At 53.2% G+C, this 20637-nt stretch overlaps 1 protein-coding gene across 3 annotated transcripts; it reads left to right on the top strand.

The window, feature by feature from the left end:
- Positions 1 to 1330: 1330 nt before the first annotated feature.
- Positions 1331 to 15490, top strand: LOC131577013 (interferon-induced very large GTPase 1-like). Of its 3 annotated transcripts, XM_058834300.1 has the most exons (4): positions 1331 to 1431; positions 3152 to 3335; positions 6632 to 9396; positions 13857 to 15490. In XM_058834300.1, the coding sequence occupies exons 3-4, from the start codon at positions 6634 to 6636 to the stop codon at positions 13896 to 13898; spliced, it is 2805 nt and encodes a 934-aa protein (XP_058690283.1). In that variant the 5' UTR covers positions 1331 to 1431; positions 3152 to 3335; positions 6632 to 6633; the 3' UTR covers positions 13899 to 15490. The 3 variants fall into 3 exon arrangements, 2 of the variants coding, with proteins under 2 accessions (XP_058690283.1, XP_058690284.1); XR_009277134.1 differs by lacking the exon at positions 6632 to 9396 and having other exon boundaries at positions 13857 to 13989; XM_058834301.1 differs by lacking the exon at positions 3152 to 3335 and having other exon boundaries at positions 1348 to 1431; positions 13857 to 15002.
- Positions 15491 to 20637: the final 5147 nt, after the last annotated feature.

Raw genomic sequence — 20637 nt, 5'->3', positions numbered from 1 at the left:
CAGCAACCTGTCTGCAGTCTGCAACTGCAGGATCGTGTCCAGGGAAGCTACAGTTACTGAGAACCAGCACGGGACAAAAATGTGGCGAGCCTCTGTTCATGAAATCATTTATTCAGCATGGGAACAAACTCCTTCAGAGACAGAGAGCCTCAAACAAAGGCAGGGTGATGGGTTTTGAGGGACAGAACTAGGATGGAGTTCAGGGTCAGGGACTACTAGGAAGACAGCAAGGGAGAAACGCCCAGGGACTCAAACCCAATCAGAACTCCTGGGCCGCCTCTCCTTGGTCCCTGTTTCCCATCTTCCTCCTGGCCTTGCTCCAGCCCAGCGAATCTCCCCAGCCGGCACAAGCTTGGGGGCTGAGAGCTTTGGAGGTTGTCTCTGGGGTCCCTGGGTTGTTCAGAGCACAGAGCTGATGGGATGGCACCAACAGGCATCTCCTCCCATCCCTCCTCTCCTCAGAGCTGGGGGTGTTCACCTGGAGAAGGACCCAGGGAAACCTGAGAGCCCCTTCCAGGACCTCAAGGGGTTCCAGGAGAGCTGGAGAGGGACTGAGAACAAGGGCTGGAGGGACAGGACACAGGGAAAGGCTTCCCACAGCCAGAGGGCAGGGCTGGATGGGATATTGGGAAGGAATTGTTCCCTAGGAGGGTGGGCAGGCCTTGGCACAGGGTGTCCAGTTCTGGGATTGCATGATCCAGGCTAAGGGGAGCAGGGCTGGTGGTTTCCAGGCAGGAGCCCCAGGCTCTGCCCAGCTCCTGCTGCCTTTCATGCAAGCATAGAATCATTAAGGTTGGAAAAGACCTCAAACATCCTCAAGTTCCACCTCTCACCCAAAAACATTTTCAGCACAAACCAGGCAGCAGCAGCTTCACTTTGACACTGCTGCAGGAAAACAGGACCTACAGGAAAGCAGTAGATGCTGCCCCACTGCCCCCCGAAAAGAGGAAGCAGCTCCCTCCAAAAGAGCTGGGGCTGGAGGGGCTGTGCTGAACTGATACATGATGTAATGGGACAGAAAGTTATGGAGGATGAATTTCTGCATAAATTCATCCCTAAGAGTGGTGCTGTGCTCCCCCTGCTCCTTTTCCTGATGGAGCACCAGCCCCAGGAAGGGCTGAGAGCCTCACCTGCCCTCCAGGTACCAGCACAGTAGTTAAAAGGTCTGTGCAAAGAGCTGAGAGTTCTCTGAGAAGCAGCTCAAACCACGGCTGGTGAGGAAATCGGGCTCGAACTCAAATGATTAAACTCCAAAAGAGTGTTTTCCTTTTCACACTCGACTTCTGTCAGAAGCATGATTTCCTGGAATTGCCCCACTGCCTCTGGAAGAGGAAACCGCACCCATCGGAGAGCCGGGGCTGCTTAAAGAGGGGCTGGGATCGGCTTCTCGCATCCCGGGAGCTGCGGGGCTCGGAGGGAGAAGGAGAGAAGGTAGGGCCCTGGGGAGGAGCTGTGCGGCCGGGAGCAGCGGGGAGCGGGATCTTGTTGCTCTCGTGGCTCCTGTTGCGGTGTTTTGGCACGGCCGGGGAGATGGCAGGGCAGGGGAAGAGCGCTGGGAGGGCAGCGGGCGGGCGGTGTCCGCTCCTCCGGGGGCTGGAGGAAGCCGCCGCTGCTGCAGCCGCTTTGGGGGGCTCGGGGGAGCCGTGTGCGCTGCGGGGCTGAGCTGGGAGGGGGCCGGGCTCAGAGGTGGGGCCGGATGGCTGCGCCCCCCGGATGGCAGGAGCCGTGGCACTGATGCCGGGGGCAGTGCTGGCCCCGAGCCGCTCCTTCGGCCGCTCGGCCGTGGGGATGAGCGGCAGGCACGGCTCCTCCTGCCCTGTCCCCAAGCGCAGGGGCTCAGTTCTTCCTTTTGCTCCCCATGCAGGGCGGGTGGCATTCTCCTCTCTTCCAGTCTGAGCGTCACCGCGCAGAGCGCTCTGGGCTCTGGGCCAGCCCCACCAAGGGAGCGCTGTTCCCAGAGCCCCTTTCTATCCCTGGGACACGGCTGGGGAAAACACTCTCGGGGGCTGTGCTGTGAAACGGCTGCACGCATTCCCATGGCCGCTCCTGCTGCCAGCCTTGCTGCTTCCCTCCTTTGCTTCCAAGGAGGAGCTCGATCCCGAGTTATGTCCGGAATGTGCTCAGTGCCTCTCTGTGGGCACGGACACAGTCGCATGGGCCTTTTTCCTATTCCTGCAGCAATGGGAAACCGTGCAGGGACTGCCAAGGGTGCCTGGGGGCGGCTTCAGGGCTGGAGTTATTGTTGTCCAGGGCAGCCTCTGGCTCCTGAGACTGAACCAGCGCTGGCAGCGCTCTGGTGGGAGAGAATCTGGGAGGGGACAGGGCTGGGACAAGTGGCCCGAGTGGACGAGCTCCAGCAGTGACCCTGAGGCATCAGCTCCCTTCCTGAGCAACTGTCCTGCACTGAGGCTCTGCTGCCCAGGGAGCAGCTGGACATGTGCCCAAAGCAAACAATTGGTGTCAAAAGTTTCTCCTGTGCTTTGCCTGCAGGCCAAGCTTTCCTCTGCTGCTGAACTGCCCTTATCTCGAGCCAGAGGCTTTTCCTGCTTCTGCCTTCCCCATTGTGTCCCCATCCTGCTGGTGGGAGTGCACGAGCTCCTGCTGGGGGCTCATTGCCTGCTGGGACCCAAGCCCAGCGCTGCTTCTCCCCCCTCTCCGGGGTCCTGAGCTTTCCCCCAGCAGCAGGTGCGTGATGTGGGCAGTGGTGGGACGGGGCCCGTGCTGCCCCACTGTCAGTGCTGTTCCCCTGGCTCTGCCCCCTCCACAGCTTGTGTGCTCCCTGAGAGCACAGATGTTCCCTGGACAGCCTCTCACCCAGCAGTACCCACCAGTCCTTCTCCTCAGGGCTGCTCTCAATCCGTTCTCTTCCCAGCTCGTGTCTGTGCCTGGAATTGCCTGCAGGCAGGGGCAGCACCTGCACTTGGCCTTGTTGAGCTTCAGGGGCTTTGCTCCAGCTTCCTTCTGCTGGGGAGCATGGATGTAGGTCCCAGGTGAAAGCCTGCTCTGCTCACTTCCCCAGAAGAGCCCTGAGGAGTCTTTGCTGCCTGGGCAGTGTCCAGTGGAGGAGAAGGGTTGGCCTCCAGTGCTCCTTGGAATGAATCCTCTGTGCTCATGGCTTGCCTTCGCCTGACTGTCTGCTCTTCTCCTCTAGGATTTCAGGCCTTTCCTTCCTGATTCCTCCTGAGTTCTCCAGGGGTTCCCATCACCTTCTCCACACCCCACCGTGTGCCCCAGGCCTGCCGCTGTGCTGTGCTGTGTCCCCTGAGCTGGGGCCCTCGGCTGCCGGTGTCTGCTGGGAAGCCAAGGCTGGGAGCAAGGGGAGCATCTGCTGAGAGGTGGGTGAGGGGAATCAGAGCCCACAGGCCTTGCACAGATTGCCCAAATCGGCAGGAACTCCCCAGGGAAAGCTGCCCCGGAAGGCTCTGGAAGGCTGCAGGGGCCCTTGGATCTATCCCTGAGTCCAAGCCCCTGAGATCAATACCTGTGCTGGTAAGGGAGTTGTGGCCTTGGTGGGACAAAAGCTGAATGGTGAGAAGGATTTTTTGCAGTGAATAAATCTCTCCAGTATCCAAGTGAACTGAGAGTGGGAGAGTTTTCAGGATTGTGTGACAGTGTCAAAAACCCCAAAGGTTGAAATGCAGGTGAAAAGAACAGGCAAGGAGACCGGCTCCTTTTTAATGCCTTTATTGAGGTCAGCTCTAGCTGGGGACCGAGGGGGGTTGCGCACACCACCACTGCTCCGGGTGGATGACACAGAGGAGGAGGTGCTCAGCTTTGCCACACAGCAGAGCTGAGGCTTCCATCCTCACAAGAGTCCTGGAGTTCATTGAAAACCTAGGGTAGCCATGCATTGAGAGTGTTGGTTTATTTATGGCGACAAGGCCCAGAGCATCTGTAAGTGGCCCAACATTCTCATTGTTTAAAGTTCAGTTTGAGCCATGGCTCTGGGGGTCTTTAGATGTTAATTCCACTTCCCCTGGGTACAAACCCCCATGGGAGTTCGCTCATTTACATACTGGGTGGTGTCATCGGTTGCCATCAGGGCGTGCCGGGAGCAGCAGAGGCAAGACAAGACAAGGTGGCATTTAACAAAGAAGGCTGTGACAACAACATTGGGCATAAGGTATTTAACAAAGGAGGCACCTTATGGTGACAACATTCAAATGGGTTAACATCTTTGTATACAGATCATGTCATCCCATTTTGCTCTTTACACAGGCGTCCAGTAAAAGGGCCAGGTCAGTTAGGGTGAGAATCATGGAATGATGGAATGGCCCAAGCTGGAAGGGACACATCAGGGTCCTGGGAGAAGCAGGATTGAAAGCTTTACTGAAATCCAGAAAGCGCAAATTAACTGCCTCTCCTTAAGTAAGTCCATGGGTTAATGTGCTGTGAAAGGAAATTTAGGGTGAGGTGCTGGACTTTCCCTCCTGAGTCTGTAGCAGCAGTGACTCATGACTGCCTTGTCATTTGAGGGTTTGTCAATGAAAAGTGATCAGCAGTGATGGACCTGGTCTAAAAGACAGGTGTCTGCCAAAGAAGGCAGAGACCACCCTGGAATGGAGAATATGACCCTCTGCTCTCCATATAATTTTAACTTTGAATTTATAAGGGTTTCATGCAAACCTAGGGGAAAGGGAACAATAGGAATTTCCTAGAGTATATCTATGTACATCAAGGGCAGCAAACAACAGCAACAACCAAAAGCAGAAAGGCAAAGCCAGCCTTGTGTCCCTGCCGAGCCCGCGCCGCTGGGCTGCAGTTCCGGGCACGGCCGGCAGGGGCGCTGCTGGCTCCCGGCCGGGGCGGGCGGGTGCGATGATTCCCCCGCGGCTGCAGGGGGCGCTGTGGCGCGGGCTCGGCCGCCTCTCCGCTGCCAATGGCGGCTGGGGCGCCGCGGAGAGGAGAGTTGGCTTCCCCTGCACAGCTCGCGGGGAGCAGCCGCTCTCAGTGCCGCTGCAGGCCCGGGCCGGCGAATCCAAGGGCGGCAGAACAGCCGGAGCAGCGGGGGCTGGCCGGGGGATCGCTCCTTTGCGCGCCTCACCGGCGATGGCCGGGCCTGAGGCCGGGCCTGCTGGGGCTGGGGGTGCTCCCAGCTCTCAGCACAGCTCGCAGCGGCTCTGGGCTCCCAAGCAGCAGAGGAGCAGAGAAGCAAGCTGGCAAGCCCTGGCCATGGTGCTGAAGCAAGAAAACAGCAAGAGGGGAGAAGAAGGAAAAAAACATAGGGGAACAGGAGCTCAAGACAGACCCACTGTGCCGCATGGCCCCTGTGTTGATCACCCCTGCTGGAAGGAAGAGCAGCCCCTGGCCCCAGCCCCACCCAGAGCCCTGGGCCACCCTTCACCCTTCGTCATATTCCTGAGTCGGGGGGCTACAGTGACAGCTCCAGACACAAACCAAAACTGAACTGGCTCTGGGTAAGAACCATCCCCAAGACAGGACCCCAGCACCTTCCAGAGCCAATTCCCAGGGGCCCTCTATAATTCACCCCATAGCAGCCTGAAGCCTGCTCCCCTCAAGGCCAGGGTTGAAGGTTTGCTGACACTTTTCCTCCTGTCACCAGAGATTTTAAGTTCAGTGGCCCTGTGGTGGCCGTGGGTGTGATGGCCACCCACGGGCGCTGGGCTGACGAGACCCTCTGTGGTAACGAGCAAGAGATCGTGGAGTGCACCCGTCTGAGCTGGCTCCCAAAATCTCCAGTCTCTCCTGAAGGGCCACCAGGATACCCCAGGCACAGCTGTGGGCAGGGACAAGGTGGATTTTCCCCCTGATCTGGGGTGGGTCCCGAGTGTGCAGGGAAGCAGCTCCTGGGAAGAGGCGTGAGTGGGGCGAGGAGGGGCTGCGCTGGCAGCTGGAGCAGGAGCACAGCTCAGAGCCCGTGTGGCCGTGCCGGGCGTGGGGGGATGTGTCTGGGGAGTGTGGGGTGACCTGGGGGGAGCGTGTGAGCGCTGCCTCCGGGTGCTGGGAGCAGCAGGCTGGGCCAGACAGCGAGCAGGGCAGGCGTGGGACTGGGCAGAGGGTGCAGGATGCAGGCAGGGGTGTTGGATGGGCAGGGGGGCTCTGCCAGGAGTGCTCCTCGCTCTTGTGTTGTGAAGGGTTCGTCTGCGAGGATGTGAGCAATGGTGAAGGCAGCAGCTTTTCTAGGGCAGGTTGTGTGGCAGAGTGAGTCTTGGTGTACCAGGGTGTTTGTGTGTGCGTGTGTCTATCTGTGGCTGGGTCTCTATGTCTGCAGTGTCTCTGTGTATCTCTGTTTCTGTGTATCTACCTGTCTCTCTGTGTGCTTCTGTCTCTGTGTCTCTGTGTTGTGTGTTTGGCTCTATGTTTGTGTTTGTGTCTTTGTGGCTGTGTGTCTGGTTCTGTGTGTGTGTCTCTCTGTGTCTGTTTGTGTCTCTGTCTGTCTGTCTGCCTTGTGTCTGGGATAAAGACTGAGCTTCAGGGTTGATCCTGCACACAGGAAAGCCACAGGCACATCCAGTGTGCTGGGAAGGGGACCCTGGCTCTTGTGCCATCCCAGGCCTGGCTCCAGCAGCCGGGTGGGAGCAATCCCCAGGGCCACAGCTGCTGCAGAGCCTCTGCCAGAGGCTGGGGCCTCTGCCTGCACCTTAGGGAAAGTCTCTTTTCTTCTCCACAGCCATGGCTTCGCCGGAGGGCACACAGGAGGGGGATACAAAGGCACAGCTCCTGGCAAAGGCATTTCAGGATGAAGGGCTGGATGCTGGATACTGGCTGCCCAAAGTGTCGCAGATCCTGGGAATTGAGTGCAGAGAAGCCCTGCAACATCTGGAATACGAAGACTACCTCAAGCTGGAGTGTGAGGTAAGGCACCCCTGGGAGAAGAAGGCACTCAAGAAACTCCTGAAAATGAGAGATGACAAAACAACCAGTAAAGATGTGCAGAAGGAGGACTGGGAGAAGAGAAAGGAGAAACAAGAATTGGCCAAAGAAGCCCTGAATGATCTGACAGAAATGCTCAACAGCCGCAGCCACAGCCAGGATGCTGTGAGGGAGAAAGCAGAGACTCTGTGGCAAGCCATGGAGATTCCCCAAGAGTTCTGGCCAGCACCAAAGGAACCCTCGGCGGATATGCTGGAGAGCATCCAGAAGCAGCTGGAGCAGCAGGAGTTGTCAGCAGGCAGGAGAGAGAACATCCCTGACGCGGAGGTGCTGAGGCGGGCGTCAGGGGGACTGGCCCTGCAGGGCATCTACAGAACCAGCAGACCTGGAGATGCGCTGGCAAAGCGAGATCAGCTCCTCAGGGTTCCTGAGGGATTCCAGCTTGCCGGTCCGGAGCAAGGATCACTCCTTGAGAGGAAGGACTTCTCCTCCTCTGCAGCAGAATCCTCTTTCACCAAGTCCATGGAGCAGCTGGGGTTCAGCATGAGTGTTTCTGCCAAATGCAAGTTCTGGGGAATTAATCTGGGAGCAGGTGTAGATGGCAGCAGCTCCTCACAGTCACAGAACACCCACCAGTCCCGCTCTGAGCAGAGCTACTTTTGCAGCACCAGGTACCAGTACCTCCCTCTGGCCTCCTGCTACTTCCAAAGGCATCAGCTTTGCCTCTCGAATGCGGCTCTGTGGGAGCTGCAAGACATGGAGCAGCTTTTGAGTTTCACTCAGGATGACAAGACCCCCCTGCTAAATATGTGTGAGAGGTTCTTCAGCAGGTTTGGGTCCCATGTAAACCAGGGTCCCCTCCACTTTGGGGGGATATTCTGGTGGAAGGCGTCTACTGAGGGATTCCGAGAGGAGCAGAGGGAAGAGATGAAGCGACAAACGTCTGAAGCTCTGAACAGCTTTGTCAGGGCCAGCTGGGGTGGCTTCCTGGCAAGTGCTGCGGGGGCCCTGGATGTTTCTAAATCCAGCTCAAAGGCTTCTGTCCTGGGAAGAGCCGGAGAGGGTTCCCATACAGCGATTCAGCTCTACGTGGTCAACACAGGGGGCCCACCAGACACAGTTTCCCCTTCTCAGTGGAGAACGGGTCTCGTGTCTGATAACACAACGTGGTGCGTTATCGACCGTGGGTTTGAGCTGATCCCAGTGTGGGATGTCATCCTGTACAATCACAGCAGGGATTTTAAGTCTGTGGGTCAGATGAGCACAGCCCTCAGGGCTGCATACAAAGCACTGACAAATCTGAGCGTTGGCAGCATTTTTGGAGAGGATCTGGGCAGTGCAGTGCAAGAGGCCAGAGATTTCATGAGGACTCTGAAGGCCTGGGAGGTGCCGGTGGATGAAAGGAAGCTTCTCATGCTGATGGAGCTAAAAGATGATCTGAATGCCAAAACCAGGAACCCCAGTGTGTGGATCAACGTGTGCCTGTCAGACAAAGCCCTGCAGGACTTCCTGGTGAACACCGTGCGGAGTTGCCAGGAGTCACCTCCAGAAAACACCAGATTTATCAAGGTAATATTGAAAAGCCTCCTGACTCCACATATCTACTCTGTCAAGGACTTCTCTGATGCTTCCGACATTATGCAATGGATCTTCCAGACCGAGCACTCACTTCCCAACTCTCCCAAAGTCTCTGAGCTTGAAGACCTCATCAAAACACTGCAGCAAATGAAGGAGCACATCCATGCTGTCTCCTACGCACCAGGAAGCTCTGCTTCCGCCATTCATGAAGCAAAGCGAGAAGCGACCCAGACCAGCAGCCTCGCCATTTATTCCTTACTCCAGTGTCTCCAGGAAAAGGCTCAGAAGGACATGGAACTGTTGGTGCTCTTGATTGTGAGCAGCACAGGGTACCAGGTGGAAAGCAGCACTTTTCAGCACCTCCTTGGACACCCAGAAATTCAGTACATGGCCAAGGAAATGGAAGTGGCACATGAGGAGTACGTGAACCTGAAGGAGCAGGATGATGACAGAGCTGAGGCCTATCTTCTGCTGAAGGGTCTGACTGTGACACCAGAAAGTCAAGGGCTGTCCCCTGAGCAGAAGAGGGAGCGTTTAATTTTCATGGAAGATCGCATGAAAGGTTTCTGGTCCTCAACAAAGATAAAGAATCTGCTCCAAAAGCACAGTGGAGGTGAAGACTGGGAGAGGCTGGAACAGGACTTGCATTCCTTGATCAGTGGGTGCTTGGATGACAACGGGGATGAAGAGAGGATGCAGAACATACTCAGAGACCTGGAAGACACTTTTCCAGCACCTGATCCTCCCAGTCACTCTCAATCCATCTCAGACAGCAGCCAACCCAAATCAAATGACGCAGATGCAAACCGGGAGTTCCTCAATCTGCTCAAGCGCCTGGGACTGGAAAGTCACTATCCAAGAAGAATGGGTATGGGAGATTTCCACACCATCTGCAGGACATGTCTGCAGGACAGCCAGCCCAGCCAGGACACGGAGCTGCCAGGTTACTTCCTGCAAAAGCTGCTAACCGTGGATTACCAAAAGGTGAGGTACCTGACTTGCTCGGATGAGAGCAACCCAGGCCTCGCACCTGAACCACAAATCAGAAAGCAAGAGCACCAAGAATCAGATTCCTTTGAAAAGTTTCTTGATAATCTGATGGGAACAGCCCCTGCACATACAAGCAGGGACAGCCATGTGCACCCCATGGACCTGCAGATGGCCATTTTCCACTGTGCTGATGACTTCCTGAGACAGACCCTTGCAACCAAGCTGGCCTTCTGCCAACTGGCGCTGCCTCTGCTGGTGCCCAACCCATGCACTTCACACATTGAGTTCCTGCACTACGCCCTCAGCCAAATCCAAAGGAGCTGGAAAGAGGTTGAGAAGTCAGGAGAGCAGGCCCAAACAAAGAGTTACAACAACAAACTCATCTTTCAGACACAGACACCCATCGTGTCCTTCATCCGCATTGGCAGCTCGGCCTCCTCTTCCAAGTCTCAGCTCCTGAACGCTCTGCTGAGTGAACGCAAACACAACACTTTTTTCCACCGCCACTGCAGAGGCAGCACCAGGGAGCGTTTGCTGATGGAAGGGGTGGTGGAGATTGCCTGGTACTGCCCCCGTGGAAACCCCGATGACACCTTTGAGTGCTGTGTGGCTTTCTGCAACCTGCATGGAGATGCCAGGAAGCACAAAGCACAGCTGCAGTTCCTGCAGGAGATATCTGCTGTCAACGTGGCTCTGGTGTCTGATTCGGAGCACATGGACAGCAGGGGGAAGAAGCTTCTGCAAGACCTGTGGCAGTCACAAAGGCCTTTGGTTTGTCTTCTCACAGAAAAAGAGAACGTTGTAGAGGGCAAATCAGGCAAAATCATGACAATAGGGACCAGGAACAGAAACGAAGCAGAACTGGTGATCCAGCTGAGCAAAACAATTGGGAATCTCCTGGCAGTGTCTAATACACATTTCAGCCTGGACGCCTGTGCAGACAAAGCTCGCCAGCACGGATTCATAGTGGATGCAGATCAACCCGGGTGTGTGGCAGCCAAAGCAAAGGCAAAGGAGCTGGTGGAGCTTCTGAAGAAAGAGAAGCCGTCAAAGATCAAATCCCAGCTGCTGCCGCTTCAAGGAAAACTGTGGTACCAGTGGTGCAAAAAGGACAAAGAACTCACTCGCTTGAAGGAGAAGGGGAACAAGAGCATTGAGCATCATCGCAGCCAAATTGAAAATGAGAAGAAAGCACTAAGAAGAAAGCAACTTGAGCAAGCTTTCCCGCTCAACCCACTGATGAAATCATTCCTTGGCTTTCTCAAGGGCCAGCCAGCAGATACCAAGAAATATTTCCTGCAGTGGATGAAGGTCTTCATGGATGAGCTGTCCTGTGGTCGCCTTGAAGAACTGAAAAGAGACTATCACGAGTTATGGACTGAAATCTCAATAAAAAAGAAATACAAGAAAAATCCCAGTGTGAATGCTGAGTTCCTGAGTTACTTGGATGCTCTCTCTGGTGAAATCAACAATTCATCCATCGGCCTGGAGCACCTTCTGAGAGAGGTAGGCCAAATTTATGAAGCTCTGCAATTAATGGAGACAAATAATTGCAATTTTGCCAAACTGCCGGAAATTGCAGCAGAACTGATGGTTTTGGGTTATCCCATGGAGCTGATGGATGGGGACGCTTCTTACCTGCCCTTGCGCTGGGTGGGAGCCATCTTTGACAGCTTAATGGAGAGGCTGGGGGACAAACGAGTGTTTGTGCTCTCCGTGCTGGGCATCCAGAGCACAGGCAAGTCCACCCTGCTGAATGCCATGTTTGGTCTGCAGTTCAGTGTCAGCGCGGGGAGATGCACCCGTGGAGCCTTCATGCAGCTCATCCCAGTGGGCGAGGAGCTGCAGCAAGACTTGGGCTTTGATTTTGTGCTGGTGGTTGACACCGAGGGGCTCCGTGCTACCGAGACGGCCAATAAACAGTCCCTGAACCATGACAATGAGCTGGCCACCTTTGTCATTGGTGTTGGCAACATGACTGTGATCAACGTGTTTGGAGAGAACCCATCAGAAATGCAAGATGTTCTCCAGATTGCTGTACAGGCTTTCCTGAGGATGAAGAAAGTCAATCTTTCCCCCAGCTGCCTCTTTGTCCACCAAAATGTGGGAGAAGCAACTGCCAAGGAGCAGAACATGGAAGGCCAAAGGCGTTTGCAAGAAAAGCTGGATGAAATGACCGTGATAGCTGCTCAGCAGGAATTCTGTGACATCTTCTCCTTCAGCGATGTCATTGGCTTTGATGTGAACACCCACATTCACTACTTTGCTCACCTGTGGGAAGGAAACCCCCCAATGGCACCACCCAACCCCACCTACAGCCAGAACGTCCAGCAACTAAAGAGCAAAATCCTCCAGGCTGCCAAGAAGCAGTCACAGCGCAGCATTTTGAGGCTCTCGAGCCTGAAAGATCGTATTGGTGACCTCTGGAATGCTTTGCTGAATGAAAACTTTGTTTTCAGCTTCAAGAATTCCCTGGAGATTGCTGTGTACAGGAAACTGGAAAGTGCCTTTAGTCGGTGGACCTGGAAGCTGAGGAGTCACATCTTAGACATACAGATGAGACTGGACAACCGAATTTGGAATGGGGACTTGCAGAATGTCACCAGAGAACACCTTGAAGGGCTGGTGCAAGAGACAAGTGATGGGATTGAGAAAGAAGTGGAGAAGTATTTCAGTGAAGACAAAGACCATGAGACATTGGTCCAGTGGAAATCAGGCACAGAGCTGAAGCTGAAAGAACTAAAAGAGACTCTTCTCCATGAAATGAAGAAGAAATATGAGAGTCTTATAGAGCTACAGAAGGAGCAGAGGAAACTGGATGCAAGGAAGTTGGAATATGAAGATGAGCTCCTGAGAAGGAGTAGGGAGCTGGCTGTGACTCTGAAAGGGAAGCGGCTGAGTGAGAGAGAACTGAGGGACAACTTCACTCTTGTCTGGAACAAGTGGATTGCTGAAGTCTCCAGTGCTGCTCGTCCTCAGGAACAGGTGAATATCGATGCAGACATTGAAGAATTCCTTCTAGAGCACTTTAAGGAGCCAGGTTTCCATGCACGGATCACATCATTTCCCAAAAGCAGTGGATTTTCTTTCGACTTAGAGAAACATGTCATGAAAAAAGAGCATTTTCGCTTTACCTCAGATCCCAGGATCATTTCCAATTATGATGCTATCAACTTTCAGCACATCACAGACAACATCATAGCGTGTGTGAAGGCAAACATTGATAAGAAGGAACAGGAGAAATGGGATTACAGTCGAAATTTTATCCATGAAATACTCAATGAAGTAGAGAAAGGTGTGAACTCCGTCCCCAGCCATGCCAAATGTACTTTTAACAGAGAGTACAGCATAGATTTGTCTCTGTATCTGTGCAAAATGGCAGCGGAAAGGTTTAAAGCCATGCACGAAGCATTCCAAAAGGCAAATGACCCAGTTGTGTACCTGAGCAGCAAGAGAGAAAAGTTCTTCCAATGTTTCCAGATTTCCTGCCAAGGAGCCACATCAACCACAACTTTTGCTGTTTTCCTTTGCGACAAGATTGAAGCAGCTCTTCGCTGGGCAGTCTATGAGAGGACGTCTAAAGCCATCGCTGAGCACATGCAGGGCAAATTCCCAGATTTCAGGGGCAACAGAGCTGATCTGGAAATTTGCATCCTGAGATATCTGGCAGAACAAGAAAATTTTGAGTATTTCATAAAATACATTTTTTTCCCAAAAGAATTTTTTCAGAAATACATTGAAACACGAGTTAAGAATTACTGTTTAGGTAAGAGTGGGGGTCTAGAGAAGTTTTTAAATGACTCCCTAAATCGTCTCTATGGAAACATCCTGTCAGCTCTTTCTTTATCAACCCAAATTGTCAAAGACAGAAAAGACAGAGAGGACAAAGTCTCTCTTTGGCTGGATGAATTTTGCAGGGAACTGACAGAAGTGATCAACTTGCCCAGAAGTGACCTGAAGGGCATTGAGCACCAAGAGGTCAAAGATACTGAGTGCCTGAGCAGTGCCATGGCAGTAGCTCTGGATGACCTGAGGGATAGGCTCAGGAAAGAATTTGCTGGTGCTGATATGAGCTCGTTGGCAACACAGCCTCACACCATCCTGGTGGAGCAGTTTTCAGGGTGCTGGGAGCAGTGTCCCTTTTGTAACGCTGTCTGCACAAACACCATGCAGGGACATGATGGAGACCATCAAGCGGTCTTCCATCGCCCACGAGCTTTAGTGGGAGCCACGTTGTTTAAACCGGTATTTCCTGGCTTTGATTTTAATACACGCAGACTTAGCATTGATATTTGTTCCAGCGTTGTTGCAAGTGACATGGAATTCAAATTAGATGATGGCCGATGGATTCGCTACCAATTATATCGTAATGCAGGACCTCCTTATTCCAATTGGAACATTCTTCCTGATTCATCAACACTGGCATACTGGAAATGGTTTGTTTGTCGTTTCAGGACACAGCTGGAAGCTTTGTTCAAGAGAAAATTTCAGGCTGAAGGAAAAATCCCTGAGGCATGGCAGAGAATTACCAAGCAGGAAGCATTGGCCGAGCTGGACAGGCGTTACGCCACATCCATGGGAAGGAAGAAACACAAGGGCTTTGCAGTTTAGGAGAACTTTGTAGCAGGTTCTCCACAAATTCAGTTACAATGATGATGTTCTCAAGCCCAATGAAGAGAATGGTATACAACTGCTCCCAAGTTTGGTGAAATAAGGCGTTTTACTGTGGCTGTCGCTCAGGAACTCCCTTGCTTGATGAGAAAGCCAGAATCCTCTTGCCTTCTTGCCATAAATATTTCCCTCTGCTTTGTCTTAGAGCCAAACCAAAGCCCCTCCTTGCGGCGATCAGCCCCGTGGCCAAGCCTGAGCCTGAGGGCCAGGGCAAGGGCAGAGGCAGCACTCAGAGCACCCCTTGGATCAGGTGCTGTGAGACAGGAAGAGACAGTGCCCCCAAGGCAGTTTTCCTGCAGCAAGGAGGTGTCCTGCTCAGAGAAAGGGCTGCAGGACCTGAGGGCAGCTCCACGCTGGCTGCAAGCTGGGCTGCTTGGCTTTTGGGCAACATCCTTCCCTCCCTCACTGCAGCCTCCTGGATCAACTGAGGCCCTTCTCCCAGCAGGAGCTGTTGTGCCTCCGGCCTCAGGAAAGTGGGGACACGATGGCCTCGGGGCTCAGGCAGTGCTTTCACTCCCAGTCTCAGAGGTGCTGTGTCTCTGTCCAGGGCAGCTGCTCCTGCTCAGGTGCCTGGGGCTGCTGCCCTTCCCTCCAGCCCTCAGGCCTGCAAGGAGCTGCTCCTGCCCTTGGCCTCACTGCTGAACAAAAGCCTTGGGAATGCCCCATGTGGAGAATCCTGCCTGCCAGCAGCTTCCACAGCAGCCCTGGGGGCAGTGCTGGTGCTGTCCAGGCAGGCTGGTGGCACTGGAGCCGTGCTCTGGAGAAGGTGGCACCAGCTGGCTCTGGCCCAGGCAGGCGTGGAGGCTTTTGCTGTGCAGGTGCTGCAGCCCCACTGGCAATGCGAGGGCCAAGCCCTGCTGGAGAGCTGGCTGAAGGGCTGCTTCAGCCTCATGCCCTGCAGGCTCTGCTAATAAAGGAGTTGATTTGGACCTCCCTGCTCTGTGTCCCCTTTGTGTTCAGGGCAGCCACAGCTGGGGGTGACTGGAGACAGGCAGGGGACAGGGGGTGGCACTGGGTGAATTCCTAAGGCCTGAACAACGGGCCCTGCCTGAGGCCTGAACATTAGGCCCTGAGTCAAAGTTGCCCAGTGGGTGAACCTTTCGACCAAAAGTGATGTGTATGCACTCTTTAGGGAAGCATTATTAGCCATATGATAAATGTATCTGCTCATTAACGAAGCATCATTAACAATATGATCTCGTTCAGTTACCGAGAGGGGCTCTCCGTTCCTTCACTGTGACAGGGGCTCCCCAGCTGATGTGTGGAGCTGGAGGATGGTAAAGTCTTGGGGTAACTGGAGATGTGTGTCATCTCACTGTATGCAATCTTTTGTTGTAACAACGATGTGCCTTGCTGAGCTCATCCTTTTGTGATTCTTGGCAGTTATGCATTATAATAAATGACACCTCTTCCTTAAGTTCATGCCTGTTTGTTTTGTGCTGACCCTGCTGCCTGGCAAACACTGGGTGAGGGTCTGGGAGACGGGGTGTGGCAACAGAGGCTCTGCTCCATTCAGGGCCTCTGCTCCAGGAGCAGCTTCACTGTCTGCAGGGACAGCAGAGAGGGCAGGAAGCCACAAACCACAACACCCAGGGACACCAATGTCAGTGGCAGGTGCCAAGCGACGCAGTGCTGGGAACCAGGGCTGGCCTGTCACACACAGGGAGGGCTGAGAAGGTTGATCCCAGCGAGGGTCTGTGCTCTGGAGCTGCTCAGCTGGGAACGAGCAGGACAAAAGGGGAAGAGGCCCAAATTCTGCCAAGCCCGGCCCTGGCCAAGCTGACCCAGAGCCAGTGACAGGAGCCAGAGCTGGGCCGTGTGTGCGTGTGCTGCAAGGGCTGAGTGCCAAGGACTGGGGACACCTGGGCTGGGAGGGGATTTGTGTGGCTCCTGGAGCCAGACTGGGAGTGGAGGTGACCCTGGCCATGGTGTCACCTCCTGGGCTGAGTGGGGAATGTCCCAGTGCAGCTCCTGGAGTGAGTGGGGGGGACCCAGTGCCACAGCTGGGTGCAGAGGAGAGGACCCAGTGCAGCAAGGGGGGATGGCCTCAGGCCTGGGCTGGTGTCCCTGAGGCAGCTAGCTCAAAACTGCCAAATATTTTTGGCCATATCAGACCCCCAAATTCAACCAGCTTTGAAAGAAACCAAATCCCTGGAATGGGCAGGGATGGATTGGATTCAGACCCAAGCAGGGACCTCAGCCAGTGATGTTCAACCCAGAAAGCAGACACAGCACTGGTCAGGGAGCTGGGCAGTGCTAAAACCTTGGCCAATGAATTGTGTAGACCTGGGAGTTAAGAACAGAGTATATAAGGAGGTTCTGAACACTAAAACACGCTGTTTGTCTGATGATCAAGAGAGAACTTGAGTCGTGATTTCTGTCTTCAACCCACAACTGCACGTAACACCTTTACGTGCCATATATGCCTATGGAATATTAACCTTTATACCTATGCCTATGGAATATTAACCTTTACACTTATGGGATATTAATCAAAATTAATAGCTGCAACTCATAAACACAATATATATGTTTCACCAGCAATTAAATAGATTGAACTGAATAATAGAGCTACTCTGTCTCCAGCTCCCACTGCTAGTTTTTTAATTTTTCTTTTTCCTTTTTCAGTTTTTGTTGCTCTTGTCTTCTGCAATTTCAGTTCTTCTACCTGCTGAAGCAATGTCCCTGCTTGCTGCTTCTCTCCCGCTTGTCTTGTTCTTTTCAATGCTTCCCTTCATGCAGTTTTATACTCATTTTCATAACTTTTCTTCTCTCTGAGTTGGGTCACCTGCTTTTGTTCTGTTGTGTTAGTTGGTCACTCCAAGCTACTCTTACATGCCACTTGTGCAGCTCTGACTCTGCCTCTCAGAGGCTCACGTCGTTTTTGTTCCAGTGCTCCTCGTGCAGCAGCAACTTGGCAAAATTCCTTCTGCACTCTCTGGAGGCCACGCCACCAAATCTGTATCCATCGGTACCTTCTGCCCTAAACCAGGACACTTTTTTACAGGTGTTTCTCTCTCCTCACTTAGCAGCTGCTCCTGCCACGCATTCAGGGGAAACCTGGCACTGCCCTGGGACCCGGCCAGACTGCGGCCGTCCCTTGGCAGGGGGACACAGGGCTTGCTCTGCCACCCCTGCAGGGAGCTGCAGGCAGCACGAGCAGAAGCGCTGCTGCTGTTCTCCCACACTCTAACAAAAAAGGGCAGATGGCATGTTTGCTCCTGAGCTACCTCCTCCATGCCAAATAAGCAAAGTGCACAGCCTCACTCATGCTCTTTCATACCAAATAAGCAAAGTGCACTGAACAGCCACAAAGCTGTGAAACAGAGAAATTAACAAGAATCAAGCATCAAGAAATGCTTTGACTAAAAAGGGGGGGCTGACATTAACCGTGTGAAATGCCTAAAACATTTTCTGTTCTCACAAAAACAGGGTGAGAGCAAGACTACAAGGTAAGAAAAAGGGCTAGGGTGTACAAACAGGACAAAGAGACCGCAGGATAAGGGGGTTCTAAGCCAGGAAAAACGGTGTCAAATTCTGGAAGAGTGCCAGAGGACAAAAAAGGAGCATGCGTAAGGAGACAAGGTGAAAAGTTCAAATGAGATGAAAATTGCTTACTTCAGCCCCCAAGACCCCCAGATGACCACCAGAGTGACCAACAAGGAGCAGTGTGCAGCCACAAAGAGGTGTGCAGCTAATTTTCATACCAAGCAGGGACACGCGGGGTCAGGAGATGAATACGTATTCGGCGCATTGTGTAGTCCTTGTTTGTAGAGAATAAAAAGAGATGTGCAAGTCTCTGAGGGGGTGCATGGTTTTGGAGGAGAAATTTACCATGTACCTCAGTGCTGAATAAATACCTACCAGCTCTTATAACTTACTTTGTGGGCTACAGAGAGTTTTCCTTCTGCATATCAGCTGGGCAGGGCAGCCCCCGTCACAGCACCCTGCTGGCTGCAGAGCGCAGCCAGGGGCTGCCCGATGATGCTGGCACAGCCTCGCTGGCTCTCCCCGGGGCGCAGCAGCACCAGCCCCGTTGGCAGCGGCAGCGCTCGGAATCAGCCCTCAGTCAGCCCCGCGCCACCCTCGTAAAGATAGAGGCAGCTGCCTGCCAAGGGAAACTGCGGCAGCGCGTCCCCAGCAACCTGTCTGCAGTCTGCAACTGCAGGATCGTGTCCAGGGAAGCTACAGTTACTGAGAACCAGCACGGGACAAAAATGTGGCGAGCCTCTGTTCATGAAATCATTTATTCTGCATGGGAACAAACTCCTTCAGAGACAGAGAGCCTCAAACAAAGGCAGGGTGATGGGTTTTGAGGGACAGAACTAGGATGGAGTTCAGGGTCAGGGACTACTAGGAACACAGCACGGGAGAAACGCCCAGGGACTCAAACCCAATCAGAACTCCTGGGCCACCCTTCACAAGGGGTTTGGGGTGGAACAACTTCATCCAGGGCCCACACAGTTCGTCCTCCAAAGCAGGAGGTCAAAATTCACTAGCTTGCCTTACAGCCATGCCTCTCATTGTTAACAATGCTTATCTGAAACGAAGTCTTTGCCTCCCTGAGGCATCTCACAACCCACGCAGGCTCCCGGACACCACCCCAAATCTCTGCGGGCCTCAGGGTCACAGTGGCTCTGCCATGGCCATGCCAGTGCTGCTTCCTGAGACAGTGGAATTTCGTCACCAGCATTTGGAGGAAGAGTGCAACTCTCAGGTGATACTGGCAGGATAGGCCCCTTCACAGAAGGAGCAGTCACAGAGGGAGGAGGAGACAAAGGGGACATGGCCACAGAGGGAGGGTCGGCTGCTGGAGCAGAGGCTGTGGCTGGGACTGGGGAAGTGGCGACGGTGGTTTCTGCTTCTCTGCCAGTTTGTACTTGTAGCAAAGAGTCCCAAAGTAATGGGCACGTTGTAAGCAACCCTGTAGCTATTTTGTCTCCTCTTGTCGCTGCCTCCCACAACACGTGCCCTGCTGCTTCCTGTGTTCCAACAAAAAACACAGTCCATGTGCTCGCTCTCACAATATTCTTTTTACAGCACATGAGCAAGGTGCGTAGTGCCCGCTCCTCACTCTTAACACTGTAATAAATGGAGATGATTCGCGCTAACTAAAATTGTAACTATTAGGAGGTTATTATTATAAAGCAACAAAGAGAATTAGTATTGCAAAACAGATGGACCCCTTTAGAGGTGTTATATGTTAAAAATAAGATACAGGATGTAGTTTTAAGATAAGTAATGTCTCAAGACAAAATCGACCTTGAGATGGACAAACTTGGAATGACTTTAAGCAGAGGGCCTTCAATTATAAGATGTAAAACTAATTAGTGGAATATAATGCTTACTTACGTAACACAAAACTTAGTTCACACACACAATCTGTAAGGTTATCCAGAGGACAATGGGGATGAGTGTAAGCCTTTGCCCAAAGACCAGCAAAAGAAGACTGAAGACCCCTTAGCAACAAGTGAAGCATGCACCATGAAGTATAGTGATGTAAAATTTAAGAATTGAAAGTGGGAGGAAACTCACAGGAAACATTAATGAATATGTATAAGCAGATAGTATATAGGTTTAGTTTGAATTCTTTTGTTTTGTATATGAGGTGAGGTGAGAATCCCTCTCTGTACCCCAGTCAGTTCAGCTTATGTTTTAATCATACTTAATAACTGACAAATTACATAAATAAATTATATTTTTTTAATACAATTGACCTTCTTGTCCCCTGGGTATTATTAATGGATCCTCTGTGGGTTTGCCAGGATGGCTCTGGCTGCAGGAGCTGTGCTGAGGGTCCCTGTTTCCCATCTTCCTCCTTCTGGCCTTGCTCCAGCCCAGGGAATCTCCCCGGCCTGCACGAGCTCAGGGGCTGAGGGCTTTGGAGGTTGTCTCGGGGGTCCCTGGGTTGTTCAGAGCACAGAGCTGATGGGATGGCACCAACAGGCATCTCCTCCCATCCCTCCTCTCCTCAGAGCTGGGGGTGTTCACCTGGAGAAGGACCCAGGGAAACCTGAGAGCCCCTTCCAGGACCTCAAGGGGTTCCAGGAGAGCTGGAGAGGGACTGGGAACAAGGGCTGGAGGGACAGGACACAGGGAAAGGCTTCCCACAGCCAGAGGGCAGGGCTGGATGGGATATTGGGAAGGAATTGTTCCCTAGGAGGGTGGGCAGGCCCTGGCACAGGGTGTCCAGTTCTGGGATTGCATGATCCAGGCTAAGGGGAGCAGGGCTGGTGGTTTTCAGGCAGGAGCTCCAGGCTCTGCCCAGCTCCTGCTGCCTTTCATGCAAGCATAGAATCATTAAGGTTGGAAAAGACCTCAAACATCCTCAAGTTCCACCTCTCACCCAAAAACTTTTCCAGCACAAACCAGGCAGCAGCAGCTAAACTTTCACACTGCTGCAGGAAAACAGAACCTACAGGAAAGCAGTAGATGCTGCCCCACCGCCCCCCGAAAAGAGGAAGCAGCTCCCTCCAAAAGAGCCGGGGCTGGAGGGGCTGAGCTGAACTGATACATGATGTAATGGGACAGAAAGTTATGGAGGATGAATTTCTGCATAAATTC

Source organism: Poecile atricapillus, chromosome 3, assembly GCF_030490865.1.
Source record: "Poecile atricapillus isolate bPoeAtr1 chromosome 3, bPoeAtr1.hap1, whole genome shotgun sequence".
Lineage (NCBI taxonomy): Eukaryota > Metazoa > Chordata > Aves > Passeriformes > Paridae > Poecile > Poecile atricapillus.
Note: the sequence above shows the minus strand (reverse complement) of the source record. Positions and strands in the feature narration are given on the sequence as shown.